Raw genomic sequence first — 27603 nt, forward strand, 5'->3', positions numbered from 1 at the left:
CTATGGCAAAAGCAAAAAAAAAGTACAAAAGCAGGGGGAAAAAGGCTGTTTTTAAAGGAATGGAGCCGAGACATGAGATGAAAAAGTGAAAGTGTATTCAGAAAACAGTAAGTCTAGAGCATGCTGGGAACTGGGGGTGATGGGGAGAGTGGAATAAAAAGTTTGAAATGTGGGCTCTAGCCAGGTTATGAAGAGCCTAAGTAGGCTGAGTGTATTCTTCAGTCAATGGAAGTCAATTAACCCTTTGCGGTCGTATTAAATTTGGACATGGGTGTCGTACTGGTCGGAATTAAGAGCTTTCAGAGAAATTATGAACTGATGCATGAACGAACAGAGTTAAGATTTGTACAGTTCCTTGCTGTGGTGGCTGAGAGCAGACATACGACCAGAATGGTAAAAAAGCTTTGGTGGCTGAGAGTAGACAAACGACCACAAAGGGTTAATTATTTTAGAGGTGACAAGCATTATGGTCAGATACAGCCTTTATCAAATTAATAAATGTTGGGTGTCAGAAGTTTGGGAGGCATGGCAAGAATTTGAGAGGCTATTTGAGGAGTCTAGAAATGTCAAAAAGGTCTAAACAACAGCGGTAGCAATTGGTACAGAGAGAAGAGAAGAGATGCATGGGAGCTATCAGGATAGAAATAATAAGATTTAAAAGTGTTTGAATGTGGCAATGTGGTAGCAGAATAAGTTAAGATGTATCAGATTTTGAGGAATGTGTCTAGGGCAAAATATAATAGATAAAAACAAAGCAAAACATAAGAACATGAGAAGGTTCAGGAGATAAAAAAAATTAAAAATTTTGATGCCTTTTAATTACTTCGTATTATTCTAGTCTCATTATCTTATGTTTTATTTTATATTTGATCAAAACCCAATGTTTAAACTATATATATATGTATCTGTGTTTGTGTGTGTGTGTGGAGAGAGAGAGAGAGAGAGAGAGAGAGAGAAGAGAAAAAACAAACTGATCTGATCTAGTTCAATTTACATCTCCTCTGGGCAGAAAAGAAGAAATAATATTGTTAATCTTAAAAGAGTCTCATGTCAGGTAATTATGAAGTCATTCAAAGGTTAATTCCCTGTGAGGATCTTCCTCTTTTCCTCCTTCCATCCCTTCCTTAGATGGCGAAGGAGAAGGGGACTTAAATTTATGCAGTGGCATCCTCTGGACCCACCCTGGTCTCTAGTGAAGTCTACAGCTGGAACACTTATGATCTCATTTCTGGGCTCGGTTAGAATCCAGAGGTCCTTCCTGGCTGGCTCAGCCCCTTTAAGGTTCCTCCTGTAGTAGCATAGAAAGGCAATGCCCCAGGGTGCAGGGCAAAGCAGTCAATGTTGAGACTAGACCAAAGTGAGGGCAGGGGCAATCAGCAACAGAGCCCAGGGCAAACAGCACTAGAATACATGTGGGGAAAGAGATGGTGAAAGCAACACATAGATTGGCACATAGCAGCAGAGAGGGGAAGCAGTGTCCTCAGTAGGGGCAATGGAACCAGCAATGACTTTACTTTGGTTAATAAGCCTGAAAATGCATGTTGATCAAGTGTTAAGTACTGTACTTGAACCAATAAATCTGAATCCTTCTGCACATGGAAAAAAAAAAGTCACCAAGATGGGTAAAGAGGAATGCCCTCAAGTTGCTAACTCATAAAAAAATATAAGACCATCCGGCCGGTGTGGCTCAGAGGTTGAGTGTCCACCCAGGAACCAAGAGGTCACTGGTTCGATTCCCGGTCAGGGCACATGCCCAGGTTGTGGACCTGATGCCCAGTAGGGGGCATGCAGGAGGCAGCTGATTGATGATGTTTCTCTCCCATCAATGTTTCTATCTCTATCCCTCTCCCTTCCTCTCTCTCTAAAAATCAATAAAAACATTAAAAAAAAAAAAAAGATACAAGACCCTTTGTTCAGCCTCTGATCAGTTTTCCTATTGGGTCTCACTGACTATAAGGAGATTTGAAGCTTCCCTACTTTTTCTAAAATTTCCCCAGGAACATCCAATCAGGGTGTCTCAATGGGACAATGGACTAGGACCTCTGAACAACCATGAGACATCTGCCCTTTTTTCTTCATTGCTTTGACTCGTTCTTTTCAGTTAAACTTGCTAGATATCTCATGAAGGTCCCTCTGCCATCATTGAGGAATCTACTTTCCAACTCTGGGCTGCTCCCTGGAACAATGTTGTAGAGAAGTGAGGCTGCTCTGGTGAGAAGAAATCCACTGAGTTACTCTAATTCAGAGTCATTTCAAAGAAACCTGGACTTACGCTGCCCAGATATTCCAGAGCTTGGGCATGACATCTGCTTTCTCTATTTCTGCTTTCGGTCCCTCTCTCCTTTAGACTCTGATGGGGCTGGCCAGAGGTCCAGAGCTTTGAGTCCAGTATGGTGCCTCCCCTTGACATTCTGGCAATGTCCTTAGCCCAAATTCTTCTTTCTCTCATTTCAGTCAATCCCTTCCTCCCCTAGTGTTCTGCATTCAACAGCCCCGTTGTCACATTCTTTGTGTCTCACTTTGAAGTTTTTACTCCATCTGTTTATTTACTCATCCTGGTCGGGAAAACTGGAAATGGAAAAATCTGGTCTAGTGCTTAGGATTAAGTCTAATGATACTTCCACTGTTTAAGGACAAGAAAAAAAAATAAAGATCAGCCTTCATTTTCCCAAAGCTCTTCCATGTGTTTGCCCAAATCCTTATGCATTGTTTAAGAAACGTGATATGCTTCTTTCTGACTCATTTACATTTGTTGTTAGTCATCAAAAGGAGTCAGAAAAACTTTTGGAACTTCTCCCTATGAACCAGGAAGTTGCATTTCCCCTCCAGTCACAACTCCAAAAGGTTCAAATCATAGGACAGTTGGCAAGATGCCTTCTCTTTGTCATCAGAATCCTCAGTCCTGAGGCAGAGACAAGCAAGACACCAGGGACAGCCCATGATCCCTCTAATGAGCAGAATCCTGGAAGAGCCAGAGGCCATCAAAATAGACACAGGTATTCTACCAAACATTTAAAGAAAAATTAACACCAATCCTTCTCAAACTCTTCCAAAAAACTGACCAAGAGGCAACACTCCCACACTCATTTTACTAGGCCAACATTATCCTGATATCAAAGGCAGAAAAAGACACTACAAGAAAAGAAAACTTTAGACCACTATCCCTGATAAATACAGATGCAAAAATTCTGAACAAAATATTAGTAAACTGAATTCAATAGCGCATTAAAGGAGCATATACCATGATCAAGTGAGATTTATCTCTGGGATGCAAGAATGGTTCAACATATGCAAATCAGTAAGTGTCATATGCCACATTAAGAGAATGAAAGATAAAAATCATATGATCATCTCAATAAATATAGAAAATGCATCCAACAAAATACCATATCCTTTCATGATTAAAAAAGGTCAACAAATTGGGTATAGAGGGAACATAACTCAATACGATATGAGGCATAGATGACAAACCCACAAGCAACATCATACTCAACACTGAAAGGCTGAAAGCTTTTCCTCTAAGATCAGGACAAAAAAGACAACATAGGTGGCAACCTCGCTGACATCGTTTTCATCAATGATTTTTTTTTTAATATGACATCAAAAGCACAAGCAACAAAAGTGAAATAAATGAGTGGGACTATTTTAAACTAAAAAACTTTTGCACAGCAAAATAAACCATCAACAAAATGAAAATACAACATATGGAATGGGATAAAATATTTGCAAATCATGTATCTGGTAAGGAGTTAATATCCAAAATATGCTTTAAAAACAACAACCCTCATACAACTTAAAAAAGGTGAAACACAAATACAATTGTTAAAATGGGCAGAGGATCTGAATGGACATTTTCTTCCAAAGAGTACATACAAATGGCTAACAGATACATGAAAAGGTGCTCCACATCACTAATCATCAAAGAAATGCAAATCAAAACCACAATGAAATATCACCTCATACCCATTAGAGTGACTATCATCAAAAAGACAAGAGTAAACAAGTGTTGGCAAGGATATGGAAAAAAGGGACTTCTTGAGCACTGCTGGTGGGAATGGAAATTGATTCACCACTATGGAAAATAGCATAGGGATTCCTCAAGAAATTAAACCACCATCTAATCCAACAATTCCACTTCTGGGTTTATACCTAAAGGAAATGAAAGCAGGATATTGAAGAGATATTTGCACTCTCATGTCCATTATTTACAATAGCCAAGATAGGAAAATAACTTAAGTGTCTATCAATGAACAAATGGATAAAGAAGATGTGGTATATATACAGAATGGAATATTATTCAGCCATAAAAAGAATGAAATCTTGCCATTTGTGACAATATATGGTTGAAACTTGAGGACATTATGCTAAGTGAAATAAGTCAGACAGAGAAAGGTAAGTATTATATGCTCTCATTTATATGTGGAATCTAAAAAAGCCTAACTCATAGAAACCCCGAGTACAGTGTGGTTATCAAGGGCTTCAGAGTGGAGGAAAATAGGAAGTTGTTGATCAAAGGGTACAAAATTCCAGTTATAAGATTATTAAGTTCAGGAATCTAATACACAGCATGGTGATTATAGTTAATAATACTGTATAATATACTTGAAAGTAGCTAAGAGAGTTGATCTTAAATGTTCTCACCAAAAAAAAGAAGTAATTATGTGATATGACAGAGGTATTAGCTAATGCTATCGTGGTAATCATTTTGCAATATGTAAGTGTATCAAGTCAATACATTGTACACCTTAAACTTATAAAATATTATGTCAATTATATCTCAGTAAAGCTGGGGAAAAACAAAGACAGGGATTCAGGAGAAGAAAATACACATTTGTATTTCCCATTCTCGAAGGCATGAATAGGCCCTTCCTGGGAGGGTGATGTCCAAAGTTGTCTCTGTGCTTATCCAGCCTCAGGGTACAGGAATGAGCCTGGGTCACATCCCTTCTCTAAAATGAGCAATTTCCCATTCTACCAACACTCCCACTTCTGCAATGCCCCTTCTTTGGACTGACCTCAGGGTCTGGAACTTCTGGTCATAAAATTTAAAGCTCAAATGAATATTTGTAACAAAACCAAAACTGGGCAGTAGGGAGAAAGAAATATGATGTGGTAGTATGGGAGTCCTCCATACTACCTCTATATCCACAGGGGATATGTTCCAAGACCCCCTGGGTGCCTGAAACCGTAGATAGTACTGAAGCCTATGTATACTACATTTTTTCCTGTACATTCTTACCTATGATAAAGTTTAACTTATAAATTAGGCACAGTACAAGATTAACAATGATAACTAGCAAAATAGGCCAAGTATAGTAATATACTATAGTAAAAGTTATATGAACATGGTCACTCTCTCTCAAAATATCCTACTGTACTGCACTCACCCTTCTGGAGATGATGTGAGAGTCCTCAGCTTTTCACTTAAAGGAAGCACTTTACAGCTTCTCCTTGGCATTCCCGAATTGCCAGCATCACTATTCTGGGGCTTTGGGGCCATTATCAAGTAAAATAAGGGTGACTTGAACACAAACACTGCAGCATCACCACAGTTGATCCGATAAACAAGAGCGCTAACAGTTGGGGGAACGTCTACAGTGTGGAGACACTGAATAAATGGGTGATTCACATCCTGGCCCGATGGAGCAGAATGTTGCGAGATTTCATCACTACTTAGAATGGCAAACAACTAAAAACTCATGAATTGTTGAATTCTGCAATTTTCCATTTAATATTTTCAGACTGCAGTTGACTGCAGGTAACAAACCGCAGAAAGCAAAACTGTGGATAAAAGGGGACCACTGTAGTTTCATTTTCTATATTTTAAAGGAGTTGATGTTTCACACTGTTACAGAAATAAACAGAACTTTGAATTATATTTCATAATCAATATAGCTGATTGAATGTACTACCATGTTTCTTTTTTTTTTAATATATCTTTACTGATTTCAGAGAGAGATAGAAACACCAATGATGAGAGAGAGATAGAAACACCAATGATGAGAGAGTCATTGGGGATTGAGCCCGCAACCTGGGCATGTGCCCTGACCGGGAATCAAACCCTGATCGCCTGGATCCTAGGTCGACGCTCAACCGCTGAGCCACGCCCGGCCGGGCTTTACTACCATGTTTCATGCTCTCTCATGTTGATGAGTCTAAGAGTCACACTCCCAATGTGTCCCTAATCTCCTCAATTATGAGACATGTGGTGATGTAGCAGGAACACGCTGCTCAGCCACAACAGGAAGAGAGTATTCTTATCAACCAAACAGGCATCAGTCTCTGGCACCTCATGGCTGCTCTATATGGTTACATTTTAAAAATTTATTTTTCAATTACACTTTTCATTCAATATTATTTTGTATTAGTTTCAGGTGTATAGCATAGTGGTTAGACAATCATATATATTTTACAAAGTGGTCCCCCCAATATTTCCAGTACTCACCTGGCTATCTGGTTTCATATTGACTAAAGGTGTTTTGGTTTTGTTTTTAATAAAAGGGGGAAGAAAAAATGAGTAACAGCCAGTAGCCACACTGAATTGCTACCAGCTGTTCTGCAGTTAGGCCTAAGAGCTGAGCATTCTTCTTATAATCAAGCAGCTTTCTTATATTAGAGTCACTCTATGTTTTAGAAGAGAGCCAAACTTTTGCTGACTTTTCCAGATAATTTAAAAAATACTACAAATATTGATGACTGTTGGAAATTTTTAAAATTTTAAAATGTCTTATTTGAGATAAAAGCAGTTGTTTATGATTGCAAGGCTCATGGATCCCTTCCCTGTTCCCCACCCCCCGGGCAAAAGAAAATGTGACTGGAGAAATTTCTATACGAAACATAGGGAAACCCAGTATATGAGGGCATCCTCAGATTTTCTTAATATTCTTCAGATAACCAAGCACCCTTAATTAATTACATTTTTCTTTCCTCACTTCTCCTTGAAATAGAAGCATATCTAAGCTTATTATCTCCTCCCAAGTACTATGCCTGGATTCTCTTTGGCACTGGCACATATCCATGATATTGAATCCTCCTCTTACATCTTAAATTAAGGGCTGTTTCATATACATAACCTTGGCCTCCTCGTGTTTCAACAGGTTTCCCTGCTCAGCTGCTCTTAGAATCTGTCTTTACCTCTCTAAATCACATACCATTTTCTCTGGAAGAATTTCCTGATGTCTCCCTCCACCTGTTCTATCCATACAGTGGCAGGATCGGCATGAGGTTTGGGTCACGGTGGTGCCTCATGTAGGTTGGTTTCTGAGCTTCATCATCAGGCTCATTTAATAAAAAGCCCAAAAAGACAAAAGACTCACACATTCAAGGTTACAAAAACCTCAGTCACCAACCCTCACAAATGGGAATGTGGGGGCTTTTGTTAAAACATGAAATATTTTCAGACGGTGACAGCAGTGCACTAAACTAAGCATGTGGTTCTTCTGGGTACATGACCCTGTGTGGCTGCACAGGTCACAGGACTATGAAGCTAGTGGGTCTGTGGAAATAACAGCTCTCTCATCTCTCCTCCAACCCTCCTCTCTCACCTCTTCCCACTTAACCTCCACATCTTGCTTTCTGGATGCAAAGTCCTTGGGTGGCTAACAGAGGAATGTTCAGAGCTATGACACTGTCTGGACTAATGGTGTCCATGGTTGCTTCAACTTGAAAAGAATTCAGTTCCTGGAGATGGTCCATATTTTCTTAATCTCCTTCTCCAAATCTGCCTGTCATTGTAGTATTAGGCTTCCTGGCAGAAGCAGAGAACTTTTCAGAAACTTAAGAAATTAGAGGTATGAAAGCTATCTCTTACAAACCATAAAATGAAAATGTACTAACTTTGGCTTCTTTTCCCCTTTAATTTGATTTCCTGTGGGAATTTCCTTTCCGGTGAAAAGAATGGAGGTAAGATACTGTTGTTATATCAATGTTTTGTTTTGTTGTGTTTTAATTTGTGTCTGACATGCCATCTATTGTCTATTTGCTGAGCACTGTAATCTTTCAGAAACTTTCTAATTTCGAATCCTTTTAATACTCTTACAAGATGATGATGAAAAAGGAGATAGGTAACATCTATTGAATACTTATGGTGTATCAAGCACTGTTTTCAGGGCTTTATGTGCATTATTGAAAGTTATCCTCAGGAAATCCCTATGACATAGGTACTATTATTATCCCTATTGTACCGAAAAGAAACTAAGAGAGTGTCTTTGAAATGGAGAGTGCAGTGACTTACAGAGCTAGTAAATTATAGGCTTGGAAATGGAACTCAGCACTGACTCCCCCAAACTCTCCCTTATTGCTTTATCCTATAGATAAGAAAGTATCACCTTGTAATATAACACTTGGCAATTTAGAGTTTCATTTGCAGTAAAGCTGACTTTCATAAAAACTCCATGAAGTGTGACAACTATTTTTATCTAATTTTACAAATGATGAAACTGAGATTAAGAATAATTAATTAACAATTGTAATAATGATAATAACAGCTAAGTTTTGTGGTATATTTATGATCACCACTTTTCTCATATCAACATTTCAGCAACTTTATGGGGCAAGAACTATTATTATCGCTATGTTTTTATATGCAGAATCTGATGCACCAAAAATTGCCAGGACCACATAGCAAACTACAAAGTTTCAATCTGATCTCAGATAGACAGACGCAAGAACTTAGATTGGTAACTTCTACACTAACCCAGATAGCACAGTAGCTGAGCAGGACCTAAACCAGAAACCACTGCTTCTGATTCCGCGGAATGAAAGAATACATTGCATGAGAAAATTTGGTTAGTTCCTTATCCTGTCTCAATTCATATAGCTTTAATGTATTCATTTATCACAGTTCTAAGAGAGTTCCGATCCTTACGGATTCTACAGTGAAGCTGAATAGCTACGGGAGGGACATACAACATAAACATGGTAGAAGTTAAATTTGGTGAAATGTATGGGCAATTTCAATATCTACCAATAAGATAAATTGATGTGACTTGAGGACCATGCTTTTGAAAACATGATGGCATAGGGCTAGGCGAATGTTTAGATCATGCTAAGTAAAAACATAGGATATAAAAACATATTTATAAAAGTTATATTATATATCATGTATACTACATATAGTACTTATACCATATATATGTAATACTATATGTGTTGTGCCTATGTATATATACTGATAACTGACATATGTACAAATATATAAAATATATATATATACTTGGCTAATATAATAAATTTTCAAGATTTTTTATATTTACAATTTTGTCTTGATATCACTCTGTTTTACAGAGTAAACAGGTAGTATAGTAATTTTAGTCAGAAGAAACACAAGAGGTGTTTTTCAGAGGAGGCCATGTCCTTCTGCTTGAGGACACTGGTTTGGCATTTCATAAAAATGACATCTGATCTATGTCTTAGAGCAGGGGTTAGCAAATTTTTTCCGTAAAGGGCTGGATATTAAATATATTTGGCTTTGTGGGCCATACGGTCTCTGTTGCCACTGCTCCACTCTTTTGTTTCAGGGCAAAAACAGCATAGACAATTCATAAATAATTGAACACAGCTCTCCTCCAATAAAACTTTACTTATGGACATGGACATTGGAATTTCATAAAGTTTTCACTTTTTTTTTTTCCAACCATTTAAAATGTAACATCCTTCTTAGCTCACAGGTAGTATAAAAATGGGCAGCAGGTTGAATTTGACCTGTGGGTTGTGTTTACTGACACTGCCTTAGAGAATGAATCATATACAAAGACACTAGGCATGAACGAATAAAAAATTCCAAGTTTGCTTTGGAGATCGGAAGTGGCATAGAACCTGGTCATAAAACTTGTTGGGCAAGTACAATGGGAGACTAGACAGTTGGTCTATCAGGAAAGGAGATTTGTCCATATCAGAGGAGAGGTACAAGTGTGCCACCCCTAGGGATAGCTGGAAAAGGTGGTAGAATTTCCAATGGAGTAGTTGGGTTGCCGTATCTCAAACAAATCACAGTGGACTGTCTGCATGGACGAGCATTATTCAAAGGGCGTGGAGGTCTCCCTCATAGGAACTGCATGATCACTTTTAAATACATGACTCATACATGTTAATGCAGAGAGAAATGAGTGAAGGGTGTAATGAGAATTCTTTAAATATTCCATTTGACCAAGGAGAGTTGTCTGTTATAAAAGAAGTTAAAAGGGAGACTTGGGATTAAATATCCATTGTTGCCTCTAAAAAGAGAAACTTTACAGAAAGGAAGATCAGCCAGATTTAGTTTGTCAGGAGGCAAGAGAGGGACTGGCTCCATGTGCAATATTAACTTGCATTTTTGGAGATAGTCCGGCAGATCATTCCAAAATAACTAGCATTCTGTGTACAGATCCCTGTGACCTCTGCCCCACTGTTCGAATGAACAACAGGACCAGCTGCTTCTGGTGTTGCTCCATCGGCAGTCTCCTGCCTGCAGAGAAACGCAGCTTCAGTTGCACAGCGAGGGGTCTCCTCATTCGCAAAAGACAACAGGAGACATCAAGGCAGTTCTTTGCATTTATCTTGTCCCCCAATTTTTGCTGTGAGCTCCTTTTGAATTTTGTTTAAGTGATAGGGCTGGGAGGTTGAGGGACAAAATATCCCAATTTGCCTTCATGTTTTGCCTCTAAAATTTGATAACTGCATAAAATTTGAGGTTTATAAGTCTGCATAAGAAGAGAGAAAAAAGGAATTTGTTTCAACTCTGAAACTATAACTGGACAGTATGTCTCTGTCCACTTATATGTATATATACAGCATGGGGCAAAACTAGGTTTATAGTTGTTTGTATGGAAAATAATACTATAATTAATACTAATACAAGAATAAACTGTTTTGTATACTCACAACTGTAAATCTTTTGCCCCACCCTGTATTATATGTATAAAACATGTATATATTTGCTCCCGTATATTATTTCTTACCTCCTAGAGCTAATTCTAGAAACAGACTTTAATGCTCCCAGAAATACTACAGAGACATAGAAAAGTAATAAGAACCATATACTTTGTATTTTATGGCTTTTCCCAGTATGCAAAGGGCTTGCACAGGCTAGTTAACTTTATAGAAAGAAAAACCAAAACTGCAACCAAAATCTTATTTCTATTCAAAACTGATTCAGATTTTTCTTTTGATTTTTATTTTTTGTAAGAAGCATCTCAGGCTATTTAACTAAGAGCATTCAAATTATATTTATAATGTAAATAATAAGGATACCCATAGTTTCTAAAGTTTTCCACATCCATTATCACATTTGATCCTCACAATAGCCTTCTGAAGAAGCTAGAGGTGATATAACTGCAGGTGGAAATGAAGACAATATTCAGGTGGAGCATTTCAACCAATTTACTAGTGCAGTTTTCTCCTATTTCTGTGATGCAGATGTTAAAAAAAGCAGACCGAATGCTAAGAAATAGCATGTGACTGGGAACATTGTTTCTTGCTCCTTTCAGTAAACCACAGAAAGATAGCAAAGGCTACTGTGCCCAGTACAGAGGGGAGGTGTGCAATGCTGTGCTGGCAAACGATGCTCTTGTTTTCTTCAACAACTCCTACGCTGACCCTGAGGAGGTCCAGGAACTGCTTGTCCACACCGCCTGGAGTGACCTGAAGGCAGTGAGCCCGCTCTGCCGGCCGGCTGCTGAGGCTTTGCTGTGTAACCACATCTTCCAAGAATGCAACCCTGGGGCGGTATCTACTCCCATACCCATTTGCAGGTAAAATTAAAATTAAATAAATGGGAAAATGTATTTGACTGTCTGCAAACAGGAAGAGTTTTCAAAAGAGGCAGTTGTCATGTGTTTTAGCAAAGGAAAAAAAAATAGGCTTTTGTCCAAAATAGAAGGCAATTAATTGGACAAAATTCCTACCATGTAAATCACTGATGATACCTTATAATACAAGGACTCTGAGCTTCGAAAAAATGTCATAAATGGTATAATATCCTATTGCCCTTGTTATTGTTCACATTATCACATTCATAAATATCTCTGCTTTCTATGAAATTTTAAAAAATCCTAAACTAACACAGATCTCATTAGGAAGCCAAGAGAGAGAAGAAGGAAAAATATAACTACATTTCAAGTGTTTCAGCACTATTTGCCAACAAATATGAGGTCATGATGAGCATTTTAGAATATTATTTTATATTACATGTATATATTTTATAATACATTCCACCCACTATTCTAGTTGAAGTACCGACACTCTTGTCTTATATTGGGGGGCGGGGAGAGAAGCAGGGAAACACACACAGCAATGGGACAGGCCTCAGCTTCTGCAGGGCTAGGGCTGGGTAGGGCTCCATGTGCCCTCCTATAACCTGCCAGGGAGGTGGTGCTGTTCTGTTTAGAAGACAAGCATGTTTCTCAGGCCCTGCCATTAGCCCCGAGATTAAAGGGAGATCTCCTGGGCTGGAAATTGACTGACAATGATCTGTAACTTTTAGTATGTGTGTTTTAAAAGCTCTGTGTACCTTGTTTCTGTACCTTTGTAGTTATTGTAATATAAAGTTGAGAGAAGACAGATCACAGATTCCTAATCTAATACCTTTTGAATTTAAAGAAGTTCTTATTTTTCCCATGAAAAACATACTTAACATGTCATCTTACTTTTAAAGTAGCATTAATTATGTTTTACAAACAAAACAAGATACTATTTCATCTGACAGGATATTTCATTAAGTCTCATATTATTTACAATAAAACAGTCCTTTCAAAAGCCCTCTTGCAAGAACAATGTCCTATAATGATGTTTTGAAAATAAAGAATTTAGGCGCCGCCACAAACTTGGGGTTAACATGCCATGGCTCATCAAATTTTGTTCTTCATTAACTATTTCAGAGAATACTGCCTGGCGGTACAGGAGCTCTTCTGTGCAAAAGAATGGCTGGCACTGGAAGAGAAGACCCACAGGGGACTCTACAGACCGGGGCCACATCTGCTCTCCCTGCCTGACTGCAGCAAGCTCCCCAGCATGCACTGGGACCCGCTGGCCTGCACCAGACTGCCATTTTTAGGTAACAGGAGCCTCTCAAGACTTTGGAGGTTGAATCATTTACTGATTTTGTAGAAACTAAGGTGTGCACTTAAATCTCCTAATATTTCTAGGCATTTCTAATTTTTTTTTTTAGTTCTGCCTCCCTCGGATACCTAATAACAGAATCCTACTGCTATCCTAATTGCACAGGTTAGCATAAGGATTGACTTTATTTGTTCTCAAAGAAATTAAAGAGCACTTTTAACTGCTGCTTGAGAGCTGACCTTATTTCATATGGGGATCTTATGAGAGCTTGTAATATTTTCTGGAATGTGCAGAGAAATGGCTAAGAACTTCTCATACTTTGTGGAGGAATGGAATAAAGGAACTGAGTCCTCTCTCTTAGCCAATGAAGCAGATTTTTAAGCATGCAAAAATAAGCCACATGTTTGAAAATGCTGACCTCTCAAAACAAAGCTGAATCCCTGCATGCTGCTTTAATGAACTTTGTAAGGAAGTCTAACAGCTGGTTTAATTTCCAAGAAGCAGCCCTTTCCCATTTAATGCAAAGAATGTTTTCCAGTTGCATATTGAAGAGCTGAAAGAGAACTTGCTGTCCTTAGCTCTCTCACAGAATATGAGATATCTGGATGCTCACTTAAAACAAATCTTTATCCTTTCCCCCTCAGATTTTAAAAAAGAAAACCTAACAAGTAAGTAATTTTGTTTGTGCCCTTGAAACCTTCTGTGTATGTAAATGGACTCCTGCATGCTCATTTACACTCATGCTTCATATTGTCCAGAACGGAATGTACAGCTCCTCTTAGATGTGGCCACCCAGGCAGGGTAGCACATCAAGGAAAATCACTGCAGATCTCCGCATATAGCTTCTAATTTGGCTATGGAGAGCAGCCTGTTTAGTGAATGATATAAATGACATCTCCTACCTTAAGGTTATTAGCTTGCTTGGTCCTTATATGGCTATAAAATAAGTCACACTGAAAATGTCACCTTTTGACTTTGCACTTGTGATTTTTTGTATCAGCTAATTGTTTAGATGAAAACAAATATATTTTTCTTCGTGGAGCCAATTCTCAATCTTCATTTGTGACAACAGATCCTTCTTTTGGAAGATAGATATTTGTTTAAGACAGCTAATTTCCCATAAAAAATTTGCAGAGACAAGTCAGATGATTTTAAAATGGTTGTTTCAAAATTCCTGGAAAAGAATTCAAAAGTTTGCTTGCAAAGGGATGTCCCAGAAACTAACTTGTATCAGATAGTGCTTTGACCTAAGAATGCCGAAATCTTCAGAATGGTATTAGAAAAGGTTTTCACGTCAGTTAACTTCCTCTGATTTGAGTGTTCTGAGGCTTAACTCAGATTCACTTTCTGTGATACATATTCCAAAGCTAATCACCTCTGCACTCGGCTAAGTGCCAGCACTTGATTTTATCGGCTTACTTAAAGAACTAAGCCTTCAAGTATTAAAAGAAAGAATGCTACTGGTCACCACTGAACGTCTCAGTGTTTGTAAACAACAGCAGTTAGGGAAAACCAAAAGAATCTATTATTCTGAAAGCCTGTCAGATTGTTACTCCCAACTTGAAGGAAGGAAAGAGAAATGTTTTTATTCTTCGTCATATAAGCAGCCAAAGTTTACTCTGAGTGGACTTTTAATTGTTGGCTGTGGTCTTTGTTACCCTTCAATTGTTTACCCATTCATCCATTCAAGCAGTTCACTGAGGGTTTACTGTGTGGAAGGTGCTGACCTTTAATCCTAGATTAGACAGGAGCAACACGCACAGAAAGCACCCGCATTTCTGCCTTTTATGCCGATTATAATAATATGGGTATGAATGAGCTACAAAACATTCATTTTCTATTCTTAAAAATGTTTTACATATGAACAAGCAAGACAAACAAAAGTTAACACACACAAACAACACTGGTGGTCACTAAAAGGAAAGGGTTTTGGGGTGAGGTCATAAAGGATAAAGGGGGTCAAATATATGGAGAATTGACTTTGGGTGGTAAACACACAATGCAATATACAAGTAATGTGTTCTTTCTGTCTAGATAAAAACATAAATTTCCACTTTATCCTGGTCATCTGTAGGGTAGAAATCTTATATAATGGTGTGTTACTGAACATCTCTTTCCAACTCCACATCCAGGACTTCATTATTGGTAACGTGAAATCAGCAGTGATGGGGGTATTAATACCATGAAATTCAGGTGGCAGCTGGGTGATCTTTCTAAAGCAAAAGGCTGATCATGCTACTCCACTGTTTAAACCCTTCCAATGATTCTCTCCACTTACTACAGGTCAAAGTCCCAATTACTTAACTTGGTGTACAACACCTTTTATGACCTAGACCTGATATCTGTAGCCTTACCTATAGACAGTCTCCAGCTTGACAGTAAGAAAGGCACCACACCTGCTTGGTCTGGGCCCTGACACACGTTATTCCTTCTTTATGAATACTATCTCCCCACCTCCATATGCACATACACCTTCAACCAGTATTGCCGATTCACCCTTTATATTTAACAGTTACTTATCTAGAAAACGTATCCAGTATGCCTAGACCTGGAGTGGGCTGCCCCTGGATGTTCACAAGCATCCTGTTCTTACCATTCCTGCAACACTATTTACATTTTATTGTAATTACCAGTTTACCCATTGTTTCCCAGTTAAGTACTTTAACATGAAGATGTGTCATGTTCACCACAGTAGTCTTGATACCTAAGAATCAATATTAATTTAGGGAATACATTAATGTATGGACGAATGAGTGAATAAAACTCCCCTAATGTTCAGAGGAAAAGTATAAAGAGATAAAATCATGATGAGAAGAGAAACTTTAAAAGGAAAGAAACTGGAGATCCAAACTGATCATTTGAATCCAAAGACATAATTAATGTAACTCCGAGGAAGACCAGAGCAAACAGATCAGGAACAATAATCGACAAAATACAAAACTATCCCAAAAGGAAGAAGTAACTAAATCTATAAAACAAAATTATTGTTCAAACTATGTCAATTCTTGCATTTTAAAAATAAATCTTACTAAATTAAAATGGAATATTTTCTTAATAAGCTACTGAATTCTATTTTCTGATATTTTTGAGAAAAATTACCCTTACATTTACTAATGAAATTACACTACAAATTTTATAAATTATATTACATTCCCTCACGTTAAATATGGTATGACGTGCTCTGTAAAATCCAGATACAAAAATGGTCACTTCTCCCTGTCTTTTAATGATTGCTTATTCTTTATTATAAGCAGCAGGTTTCACTCTTTAATTTAGGTCCCCCTTCCCCCCCATTTGGATTGAGTAAAAATAAAACCTTCAGGTCACTCAGTCCAAAGAAAATTAGATTGGCTTTCAGATAAAACATAGAGGAACCTGGGAAGTCTGTTAAGTTCACCATTGCTGTGATGCTTGATGAGAAATACTATCACTGGTCCTGCACGAATGTTTTACTGCTGTGTTGACATATTTCAGTTCCAGGTGCCAGCCTGAGTCACAATGAGGACCAAAGGTGGTCTCCACAGGCTTCAAAACCACCTTCTTAATTCTGGGTGCTCAGGACATAATCACTGTGTCCACTTCTAGGCGAAGAAGTCATATATTGGCATCCCTTGTAATCTTTGCTTTTACATGTCCTGTTTCAAATGGCTTTAGGCATCTACTGCAATAAAAGTTTTCCTCTGATTTTGTAATGTTTTATATTAATTTATTTCCTTATATTAAATCATTATTCTCTTACCATGTCACAGTCAATTGCTAATATTTCATTTAAGATGTTTTAAATCTATGTTTAATAATCTATGAATGTGCTTTTCTTTTGTGCTAACATTGTTAGGTTCTGATACTAGTTTTACAATAACTTCCTAAAATAATTTGAAAGATTTTTCTCTTCCTGGAACATATTATAAAATATGAAAATGTTATCTCTTTTAAGACTGAAATAATATATCCACAATTCTACAATGATTTTTAAATTTCCTAGTTTAGCTATAGTCAGATTTTCTTATTACTCAAATTTAATAATTTATCATTTTCCTTAAGATTTTAAAAATATAACTGCATCATTATTTTATTTTTATTGACCTTTGAATCTATTGTCTTAATTCCTTTATCATTCCTAATTTGTTTCTGTCTTTCCTATGTTTTTAAAATTAAAATTCCACTGATTAGTCTACTTAATAATATTTATAAGGCCAATTATTGACTTTTAAGTCTATCATTTGTGGTATGTGCCTTCTAACTTATTAATTTCTGCTTGTACATGGCTGTTACTTTATCATCTGTTTTCCTTTGTTTTCTGTAGTTTTTGTTTCCTTTCCAAAATCTTAAGTTAAATGTTTAGTTCTTTCTTTCTTTCTTTCTTTTTTTTTAATCTAATGAAAAGAGATAGCACTATGAGTTTATCATTCAGCACAGTGTTGGCCAAATTCCATATACCCTATTAGGAAGTTATTTTCTAATCTGTAACAATGGCTATTTTTTACTCTCTGGTTGAAAAGATACTGAATTTTTTTCTTTTCTTAGACGTTCTATTGGATTTTATTTAATCTATTAATTACATTTTGGTCAAATAATAGATCTGCATAATTTTTGCTTCTGAATTTTATCAAGATTTTCCTTGGTGGCCAGACAACAGATCATGTCTGTCACTATTCCGAAAACATCATTTTAAAGTAAGGTTTATTCTCTTTTTTTTAGGGTGCAAAGTTCATTCTTTACTATTGAAACATTTTTGTTGATTATTAAAATACTCTGTTATCCATGTTTTCGTCTTTACTCAATCAATTAAAAGGATTTAAAATGTAATTAATATGGTTGTTTTATAGATATATAATGGACTTTGCACTCTACAGAGTAATATGAATATAGCATCTTTTAGTTTCCAGCAGTAATGCAGATTTCACTTTGTTTTTATATTGCATAGACCTTTTTAATAGGAGTTTGAGAGGAGTCAATTTTTAGATGAACTAACTTCCGCTCATTTGTGTCCCAATATTTCATTTTTTTTCATTTCCTTCGATCCATGTTATTCTGTTTGTAAATCAACAGCATAAAAGCTCAGCTTTAGACAATCCTGACTTCAAGCATTTTACTTAATAATTTAATTTCCATGATTGTTGTCAGGTCATAAACAATATGATGCAGTCTAAAGAGCACTAGCCCAGGGTCTGCATTTGTTGTGAAAAAACAAACATGTTTTTTTTTCTCTAAGTCTCATCTTTAAAATTCTGTGATTCTATAAACTGGATTTACTTACAATTGGATCTCACTGGATTCTTACAATTGGACTTATAGGTGTATAACCAGGGAGAACCTGATGCACAAAAACATATTCTTAAAATTAAATTTAGTTTACTGATTGCTTGAATACAAAAATTGCATCTTAAAAATTTAAGACTGAATGAAAAGAATTACTGTTTCCTTTCAGCATTCCCACCAATGACGTCCTCAAAGCCGAGTGTGGACATTCCAAATGTGCCTTCCTCCTCCTCCTCCTCCTCTGCCTCGCCCACATACTCCATGACTGTAATCATCTCCATCATGTCCAGCTTTGCAGTATTTGCGCTTCTTACCATAACTACTCTTTATTGCTGCCGAAGACGAAGACAATGGAAAAATAAGAAAAGGTGAGATTCTAGTTCAATCTAACCATGTGTAGTAATGTTTTAAAACCTACATATTTAATACTGGAATGCGGGATGGGAGGCAGAATACATGTAACAGCCAATCTCTTTATGGCATCCATTATATTGCTTTAAAATTAAGCACCCCCAGCATGATCTTTAAAAGTATCAATAACTTTCCACATAGGATCACATGTCCTCAGGTTAACTTTTCACAGAAGATAGAAGCTAAACAATAATTTGGAAGACTACGACTATTCCTGTTCCCCTTCTTCCCATTCATCTTCATTGCCACTGCCAGACTGTATAGCAACAAAATTCCTGAGAAAATGTCACTTTTGACTCCAGACCAAACAAAATACTTCATTGCTCTAAAACTGAATGATCTTTGGCTGTCTCAGTAGAATGTTTCCTACTAAACACCACATCTCTTTAGAACCGTAAGTCTGAGTACAAAGATCTCGCCTGATCCTGAGCTCATTACTGATCTTACCTGCCTTAACCTGCAGAGAATCGGCAGCAGTGACCCTCACTACTCTTCCTTCTGAGCTCCTGCTAGACAGACTTCATCCCAACCCCATGTACCAGAGGATGCCACTTCTTCTGAATCCCAAATTGCTCAGCCTGGAGTATCCAAGGAATAATATTGAATATGTGAGGGATATCGGAGAAGGAGCATTTGGAAGGGTCTTTCAGGCAAGGTAAAAAGTCTCTCCACTGAAATATGTTATGTCTGAAAAGTTACCAGACCATTACCTTGATTTCTATATAGTATCTATAATAGTTATTATCAAATTAGTTAATTCTTCATGTCATTAACCTTACTTGTATTGAGTGCTATACTTTGAATCTAAATAATATCCCTCTGTGTCAGAAAATAGGGCTGTGTATATGGGGAAAATCTTCATTTGTACAGTGTTCAAATTACAAGGAATCTGCAAAGCTTAATCATCTTTCCTTTTTAGAAAAGAATTCTGACATACATTTTTAATCATATTTTCTTGCAGTGTTTTAAATAATTACAAAGTTTACTTCTCTTACATTTTCTATTGCTATATTCTCCACTTCATTTAAAGTTTACTTTGATCTAGTGTTTCAGTTTAAGAACTTGGGGCCTGATGTGTGTAGATACTAAGTAGATGTTCACAGAATGGCAAAACAGAAAAGAAAAAAATAATGCAAAAATGTCAGAAAACAATGAACTCGAGAAACAAATATGCATTAGGCCCAATGCCAGCCCTTTGTGTAAACTGGAATAAAATACCCTCCATGCATGGATGCAGCTCCACACAACTGCTGGACCAGAGAATGTGGACACCTATTATCACTTTGGCCTGGTGCTCTTGGGCAGGACATTATGTCCACTCAAGGTGGCCCTGGTAGGAAGTTTACATGATTAATGAAAATCTTACACAAATACTTATTAAAAACCAAAAATATGCAAGGTATCATTTTAGGGGCTTTGGGGATATAAAAATGTGCAAGTCATGGTCCCTGCCTTCCTGGAATTTAGATTCTGGCCAGAAATTACCGGGTTAGGATGGTACTGATAATCCCATTGGGTCTGTATACTTTCAAATTCCTGTAATTTAAAAATAATGCACTTTTCAAACTTAATCTATGCTGAAAATAGCCCCAGTGATTTTTATTAATTGAAGTCAAGGAATTTTAAGTACAATCTACTACTGGCATCTCTCTTTGATTCTGAGATTCTGGGAAAGGTTGCTTAAATTGGGGGATGTGTATGATATAGATAGATATAATGTGACTATGTATAAGATTCCTGATCTCCGATTTCTCTCTAAATAAACATACCTCGCAGGGCTCCAGGCTTGCTCCCCTATGAACCGTTCACCATGGTGGCGGTGAAGATGCTCAAGGAAGAGGCTTCGGCAGACATGCAAGCTGACTTCCAGAGGGAGGCGGCCCTCATGGCGGAATTTGACAACCCTAACATTGTGAAGCTCTTAGGTATTTATCGTTTCAGAAAACAGAGGTGTTCCAAGTTTTGCCTCCTTCATACTTCATTTATGCTTTTTTTCTTCACGCCTTGACCAGGGAAATGTCTGTTTCTTTCCATATAATATATTTCGTACCACAGAGTGCAGCATTTCACTAAATCACCTCAGTTTATAAAATTCCCAGAGTAGTATGTTGTCATTTCTTTAATTTTCTCTCTAGTACATATAAATACAACTGTTTGCTAAAGTCCCTGGAATTAAAAACTAACCCTAAAATAAATAAGCCAAGATAACAGTATTTTTATTTCTCTTCTAATAACATAGACTTCTAATTATTGCCTGAGGGAAAAAAATAGATCTAATAATCTCTTTATTGTGATGTAAAATTGTGCCCAAATGATCTAATATTCCAAGTTGCCCAGTTTCCCTCTCAAATATAGCAAGATGTTAAGCTTTGCAAACATCCTCCTGGAACTAAATCTAAAACTCCTTATATTAACATTGTTTCCTTTCTAGCATGAACACTGTAAATTTCAGAATGTTTTTCTGCAGCAACCTGAAAACTTCATCTGAGATCTTGGATTGTTATTCTTTCCAAATTTCATACGACACCTTCCTTATTATCCTTCTTCAGAGAAGTGGCAGAAGCACAGCGGAATTACGTCACATATGTAACGTAATTACAAAGCAGACATCCATTTATAAATTCCTTCCACAAATGCTGAGTACCTGCTCTGCCAGACATGGTTGGTTTGCAGAATTTAAAGAACACATAATCTCACTTTTAAGGTGCTAAAATGTTGGGGGGGGGGGGATTCAAATAAATGGATATTTATGACATAGGATAGTAAAAGAATGGGTTAAAGAATGACAGAAGGAAAATCTGACACTGAAAGGCTCAGGAGCTAAGGCAGCCTAGGAGGAGTGATAGATACACTGCATCTGAAAAGGTAAATAGACGTTTATACAAAGAGATAGGGTCAGTATTTGACAAGGGAGCTGTCAACAAAAAAGCCAGGGCCCCATACTTTCTGATCTGGCCACTTGCTTTTAGAGTGCTCTTTCCAGTGTGCCACTTTGGAAATCCACCCTAACAAAGGATACTATTTGGTTGCAGGTGTGTGTGCCGTGGGGAAACCCATGTGCCTGCTCTTCGAATACATGGCCTATGGTGACCTCAATGAGTTCCTCCGCAGCATGTCTCCTCACACTGCGTGCAGCCTCAGTCACAGCGACCTGTCCATGAGGGCTCAGGTCTCCAGCCCTGGGCCCCCGGCCCTCTCCTGTGCTGAGCAGCTCTGCATAGCCAGGCAGGTAGCAGCCGGCATGGCCTACCTCTCAGAGCGCAAGTTTGTCCACCGGGATTTAGCCACCAGGAACTGCCTGGTGGGAGAGAACATGGTGGTGAAAATTGCTGACTTTGGCCTCTCTAGGAACATCTATTCAGCGGACTACTACAAAGCTAATGAGAATGATGCCATCCCTATCCGCTGGATGCCACCTGAGTCCATTTTCTACAACCGCTACACCACAGAGTCTGACGTGTGGGCCTACGGTGTGGTCCTGTGGGAGATCTTCTCCTATGGCCTGCAGCCCTACTACGGGATGGCCCATGAGGAGGTCATTTACTATGTGCGAGATGGCAACATCCTCTCCTGCCCTGAGAACTGCCCCCTGGAGCTGTACAACCTAATGCGGCTGTGCTGGAGCAAGCTGCCTGCGGACAGACCCAGTTTCGCCAGTATTCACCGAATCCTGGAACGCATGTGTGAGAGGGCAGATGGAGCTGTGAGTGTCTAAGGTTGAACATGTGCAAATGAAACACTGCCCTTTCCTCTCAGGCTCTGTGAGCCAGAGGAACACAATGCGAGAGGCCCACCCTAGATAGGAGGAATAATAGTAGACGTGAGGAGCTTGTTGTTTGTTTCTCCGGAAAAACAAAGACTGCAGAACTCAGATAGTAGACCAATCTATTCAAAGTTAATGATTGGAAATGCAGGCTAGGAACCCGTCACAGACAACCAGAGATAACTACTCTTCCTCATGGGAAAAGTTTGCTTTGGATTACATACTGTACAGGAAAGAATGTCATCTGTTCAGTTCCTGAATTAGCTGGCAGCGGAGTAAGACTCTGCTGTATTAAATTTTAATATGAAATGTGATACAGAGCTTCACTTTTAATAGAGTTAAATCCTGTCCATTATGGAAGCAGTGTAGTTTCAAATAAGACATTTATGTAGGCACAGAAAACTAAAAAGAAGGAAACTCCATTAGTTGTCTCCCTACCCAAAGGTGGGTGTTGGCTTTTTACTGAACTTCTTTCTTGCATTTGATGCATACTTTTATACTTGTCTGTGGCCTACGGAGTGGTGGTTTACTTTACAGATAGGGTGTCTAAGGAATAAAATGACAAGTCAGCAAGGCCTCATTCTTGCCGGAATTCTTAGTTCCCTCCTCCCTTTGTGCTGCTTCTTTCTCCTTTGGAAGTTTTTCATTTGTATGTACTTGTCATGAATTTAATCTGTTTATTTTGTTTCTAAAGTTTTTCTGAAAAAATATTTTTGTCTCATTATCTTTTTCTTTGGAATTTTTATTGGTACCTTTTCCTTTGCTTTACTCTTTCTTTCTTCCTCTTTCCAGGACTTTTTTGTCCTTTTTCAATTATTTAGCTATTTTCCCTTTTATTTCATGTATAAGATAAGCACTTTGGCTGAAATAATTTTCTAAATAACACTGTGGACTGATATTACATACCTTTTGCAAAGTATTACCATTTGCTTCTTTGTTTACTTTTGAAGCCACATATTTCAGAGTTGTCATTCATTAATTTTACTGCCACAGTCTATTAAATCTCTTAAACCATAGTTTATAATATGGGATTTCACAAGATGTTCTTGTGGCTTTGAGTTATTTCAAACCTGATGTTTTTGTGCCCTTTGACATTTTTTTCTTTTTAAAAACCAATTTAAGAGGAAGTAGAATTAATATAGGGTTGCTTACATACTTTCTGCATGATAACCTATCTTTTTACATTATATGATTCTTTAAAAAAATACTCCAGAATTCAGATTCCTGGTGCACCAGATTTCTCAGCGGATCTCCCCTTGATACGTCTTTATCTAAGACCAACATGAACAATACAAGTATGAACCTAAATTCTCCTGAAAAGCAAATAAACAGGGAAGAGAAAATAGCAGTCTACACCATACCCGCTTACTTTAATTTAAACTAATTGGTAGTTAGGCAGAGGCGAAATGGTCTGACTTCTTGAAAGCAGATTTTCAACTGTCTGCTGGAAGGCCCCACCTGCAATCTCTAAATCCACCTTCATGCCACAACTTGTCATCTTTGCTGGAAAACCTCCCATTTCTTATTCATAGTCACTCCAGGCTACCAAGACAAACACACAGAAATTACCTGAGACTTTGCCCTCTCCTTCACCCCAGACATTCTATCAGTACTACTTTCTAAAATCCTCCAGCTCACACTCCCTCCCTTCAGTTTGACTGACGATACTCAAGCTCTATCACTGCCTACTGGTCTATTATCTAATCTTCCTCCCTTCTTAGGCCAGAGCAGATTCCATGGGCTATGACAATGTAGGGACATGCTTATTCGTAGTTCCGATTCATAAATAGGGAGAGAGGAAGTCAGGACTGAGACTTAAGTAGAGAAGTCCTTTACCTAAAGGTCCCAATTGTAAGTTTAAGTGGAGACAGTCGTCCAAAAGACTAAAGAATAAAGTTGCAACATGAGTTCAAAACAGAAAGCCAAGAGGCCAATAAAGAGAAATTGGAGAGGCCACCTACAAGTCGAGAACTTTCATGTGGCTTTCCAAAGCATAGTTTAAATGGTTCACATACGTGCGCCACATATGTGTGTCACATATGCTCTGTACACTTCAAAGATGTCTTCAGGTTTCATCAGCTGAGAGTTTTATTATAAAAGAAAGACATGGAAGTCAGGCCAATCAGAAAAGCTACTCACAGAAAAGGAGGTCAACAGAGTTATGCAGAGCACCCGCCATGTGGCTTGAGCCAGGTTTCCACAGCCTCGGTTCTACCATCTGCCACTTTAGCTATTGTCCGCTTCCCTCCCCACTGCTGAATGAGTGCCCTGGCTTTCCTGTCTCTTTCTTGTGGCTTCTGTAGCCTCTCAGGTTCTTGATCTGTGTGTTTTTTTAGACTCTGATATTCAAGAAATTAAAGCAAAAAACAAAAAAAAATCATAGAAATGTAGGTAAATACTATGAGTGGGCAAGCAAGTAAATATTATGGAGCCACTCAACTTTATTAAATATTTAAAATAACTGGCACCTAAAATAACAAGTACAACTCCCATTATAGTAATAGTTATAATAAAAATAATATTATCTGATAGCATTTATTGAATGCTTACCATGTATATTCTAGGAGTCTAAATATATCATTTAAAATGCAGAGCATCCCTGTGTCATTAGTACTATCATTATGCCCACATTTTAGGTGAGTAAACAGGCACAGAGAGACGGTGTAACCGGCCCAAGCACACAGAGCAACAAGAGCCTAGTTTACGACCAAAAGAGGCTGAGATCTCAACCACCATACTGTGGTGCGTCAGTTCATTGGAAAGGAAACAACTGAACCTCCATGACTGTTATGGAGGTGATTGGTAATTTGCATGTGGTTTCAGAGCACACACTATATCCGTTTTATTATTAATTTCATATCCAAGTCTTGATATTGAATAGCAATAAAGTATATTGTGGCATCATCAGTTTAATTAGAAAGTCAAGAAGAGGGCATGTTTATCTTTTTGTTACTTCTAAAGGTATTCCTAAGTTAGGTTAAGATTTCTGTTATTTCCATAGTGCTCATCCCAAGGTTCTGAATTTGAGGAACATGGACCCATTATTTACCAGTATTGTTTTCCTTTTTAAATAAAGATTTTTCCCATTGTAAAATCATTGTATAAATTCAAAAAGAGAGAAGAGAGAGAGAGACACTCATAGTACTGTTGTTAACAAGTGTCAGAACAGACATCAGTAAGACACCATGTCATCTTTAAGTGGTCAACTATCAAGCATGGCAAGAATACCAGAGTATATCACATAGCACCAAAAAAACCCCCAACATTTTCTGGTACTGTGAGGGAGCAGAAAAAGAATATTTCTTCTCCCTTTGAAGTATATTATGAACCTATTCCATGTCAAGAAATATTCTTTAAAAAAGTCCAATTTGATTTCTGAATGATACTCCATTTTATCGCTACACCACAATATAGTTAATCTCTTAATCTTTAGGATGTGAGTTTTTCTAATTTCCACTATTATAAACAATATTGTAATAATCACCTGTATTTGAATATGCCCAGTATTAAGGCTTTTGCTATGTATTGTCATATTCTCTGGAAATAGGGTTCTCATCTCCACATTGCACAAGAGATCTCATAGCCCTAATCACTTGCTGTCATAGAGAATTAATTCTCTATCTTTAAGAAAACTTTAGTCTAACTATAGAAAAATATCTCATTTTATTTTTTAAAATTAGGAGAGGTTGAACTTTTCTTGTTCCTAGGTCATTCATAGTTTTTATTTTGGGAATCATCCACTGCCCATTTTTCTATTGTGTTGTTCATTTTCTAATTGATTTTATAAACTCTTGTTCTACTTTACACATGGAGAAAATATATACATACATTTACCTTAAAATAACATTTACAGGTGACCTTTCACAGGTCCACTTACATACAGATTTTTTTCAGTAAATACCTATACTGTTTTCTATCAGCAGTTGGGAGTCTACAGATGCAGAGGGCTGACTGTTTGTATTGATCTACACCATTTCTTATAGGATATCTGAGTATCCGCAGAGTTTGGTATCCACAGGGGTTCCCAGACCCAATCCCCTCATGGAGACTGAGACTGAGGAACAATTTAAGTTTTGGGGAAGTCAAAGGTTATACATAGATTTTCAATTATGTGTGGGAGGGTTGGAGCCCCTAACCCCCACACTGTCCAAAGGGTAACTGTATATTTTTATTACAAAAGCAATACTTGTTTATTTTTTTAAAGGAAAAATAATAAGCAATAATATACACAATGTATAATAATAAAGAAAAATTTAAAAATACCAATCAGTGGTAACTAACATTAACATCAAGATAAATATTCTTTCAGCCTTTTTTAGATAGATAAGTAGATTGGTAGGTAAGGAGATGACTGATAGATAATTTTAAACAAAAGCAAGATCATAATGTTATACTGTTTCAAGCTTTGCTTTTATCACTGAATATATCATGAATATCTTCCATATCATGATGGCTAAATTGTATTCTATTATATGGATTTATCAATTAATGTAACTTTATTTTATTGTTGAACATTTGGTTTATTTCTATATTTCATTATAAAATATGTAGTAGAAATTAATCCTGTTGCTAAATTTTGTGAGCATCTATCTTAAATGATTACTTTAGATGTAACTCCTAGAAATGGAACTTCTAGATCAAAAGGTATATAAACTTTTAATGGCTTTTAATATATTGAGAAATTACCTCCCACTATTTTATCAATGTATACAACTTTTAGTCAGATGAGTCTGTTCTTTCAACCTCACCAATACTGAGCATTAGCATTTTAATCATTGCCAATATAATAGCTTAAAATTTTTATTTGTGGTATATGCTTACATTTCTTTTAAAAAGATAAGGTTGAACATTTTTTTCAATTTTGGGGGATAATTTATTTATTCTATGATTTACCTCCTACTGCTATTTTTCTATTGGATATATTTTTTTGTTGTTGCCTTGAAAAAGCACTTTATATATTAAGGAGTGAAATTCTCTCATACATGTTTCACCTACTTTTATCATGTTAAAAATGTATTCTTCTATTTGTCTTTTACCTTAATTTTATTAATCAGGAAAGAATGCTGAATTTTCAGTCTGTTGACTGTGGCTTTTTCTTTAATTGATCTGTTAATATGTAGAAGTATATGAATCGA

At 37.2% G+C, this 27603-nt stretch overlaps 1 protein-coding gene across 6 annotated transcripts in view; it reads left to right on the forward strand.

Annotated features, from left to right (window-relative positions):
• Positions 1 to 27374, forward strand: part of MUSK (muscle associated receptor tyrosine kinase) — a 74575-nt gene extending 47201 nt beyond the window's left edge. For 3 of the 6 annotated variants that reach the window (XM_087822821.1, XM_016213724.2, XM_087822822.1), the window contains 8 exons: positions 7896 to 7902; positions 11466 to 11729; positions 12855 to 13030; positions 13680 to 13703; positions 18464 to 18662; positions 19169 to 19360; positions 20482 to 20630; positions 21738 to 27374. In XM_087822821.1, the coding sequence (XP_087678947.1) occupies positions 7896 to 7902; positions 11466 to 11729; positions 12855 to 13030; positions 13680 to 13703; positions 18464 to 18662; positions 19169 to 19360; positions 20482 to 20630; positions 21738 to 22420 (1694 nt within the window). In that variant the 3' untranslated portion in view covers positions 22421 to 27374. The remainder of the gene's footprint in view (positions 1 to 7895; positions 7903 to 11465; positions 11730 to 12854; positions 13031 to 13679; positions 13704 to 18463; positions 18663 to 19168; positions 19361 to 20481; positions 20631 to 21737) is intronic. The other 3 variants (XM_087822824.1, XM_087822825.1, XM_087822823.1) reach the window with 2 other exon arrangements.
• Positions 27375 to 27603: the final 229 nt, after the last annotated feature.

Source organism: Miniopterus natalensis, chromosome 12, assembly GCF_054644295.1.
Source record: "Miniopterus natalensis isolate mMinNat1 chromosome 12, mMinNat1.hap1, whole genome shotgun sequence".
NCBI lineage: Eukaryota > Metazoa > Chordata > Mammalia > Chiroptera > Miniopteridae > Miniopterus > Miniopterus natalensis.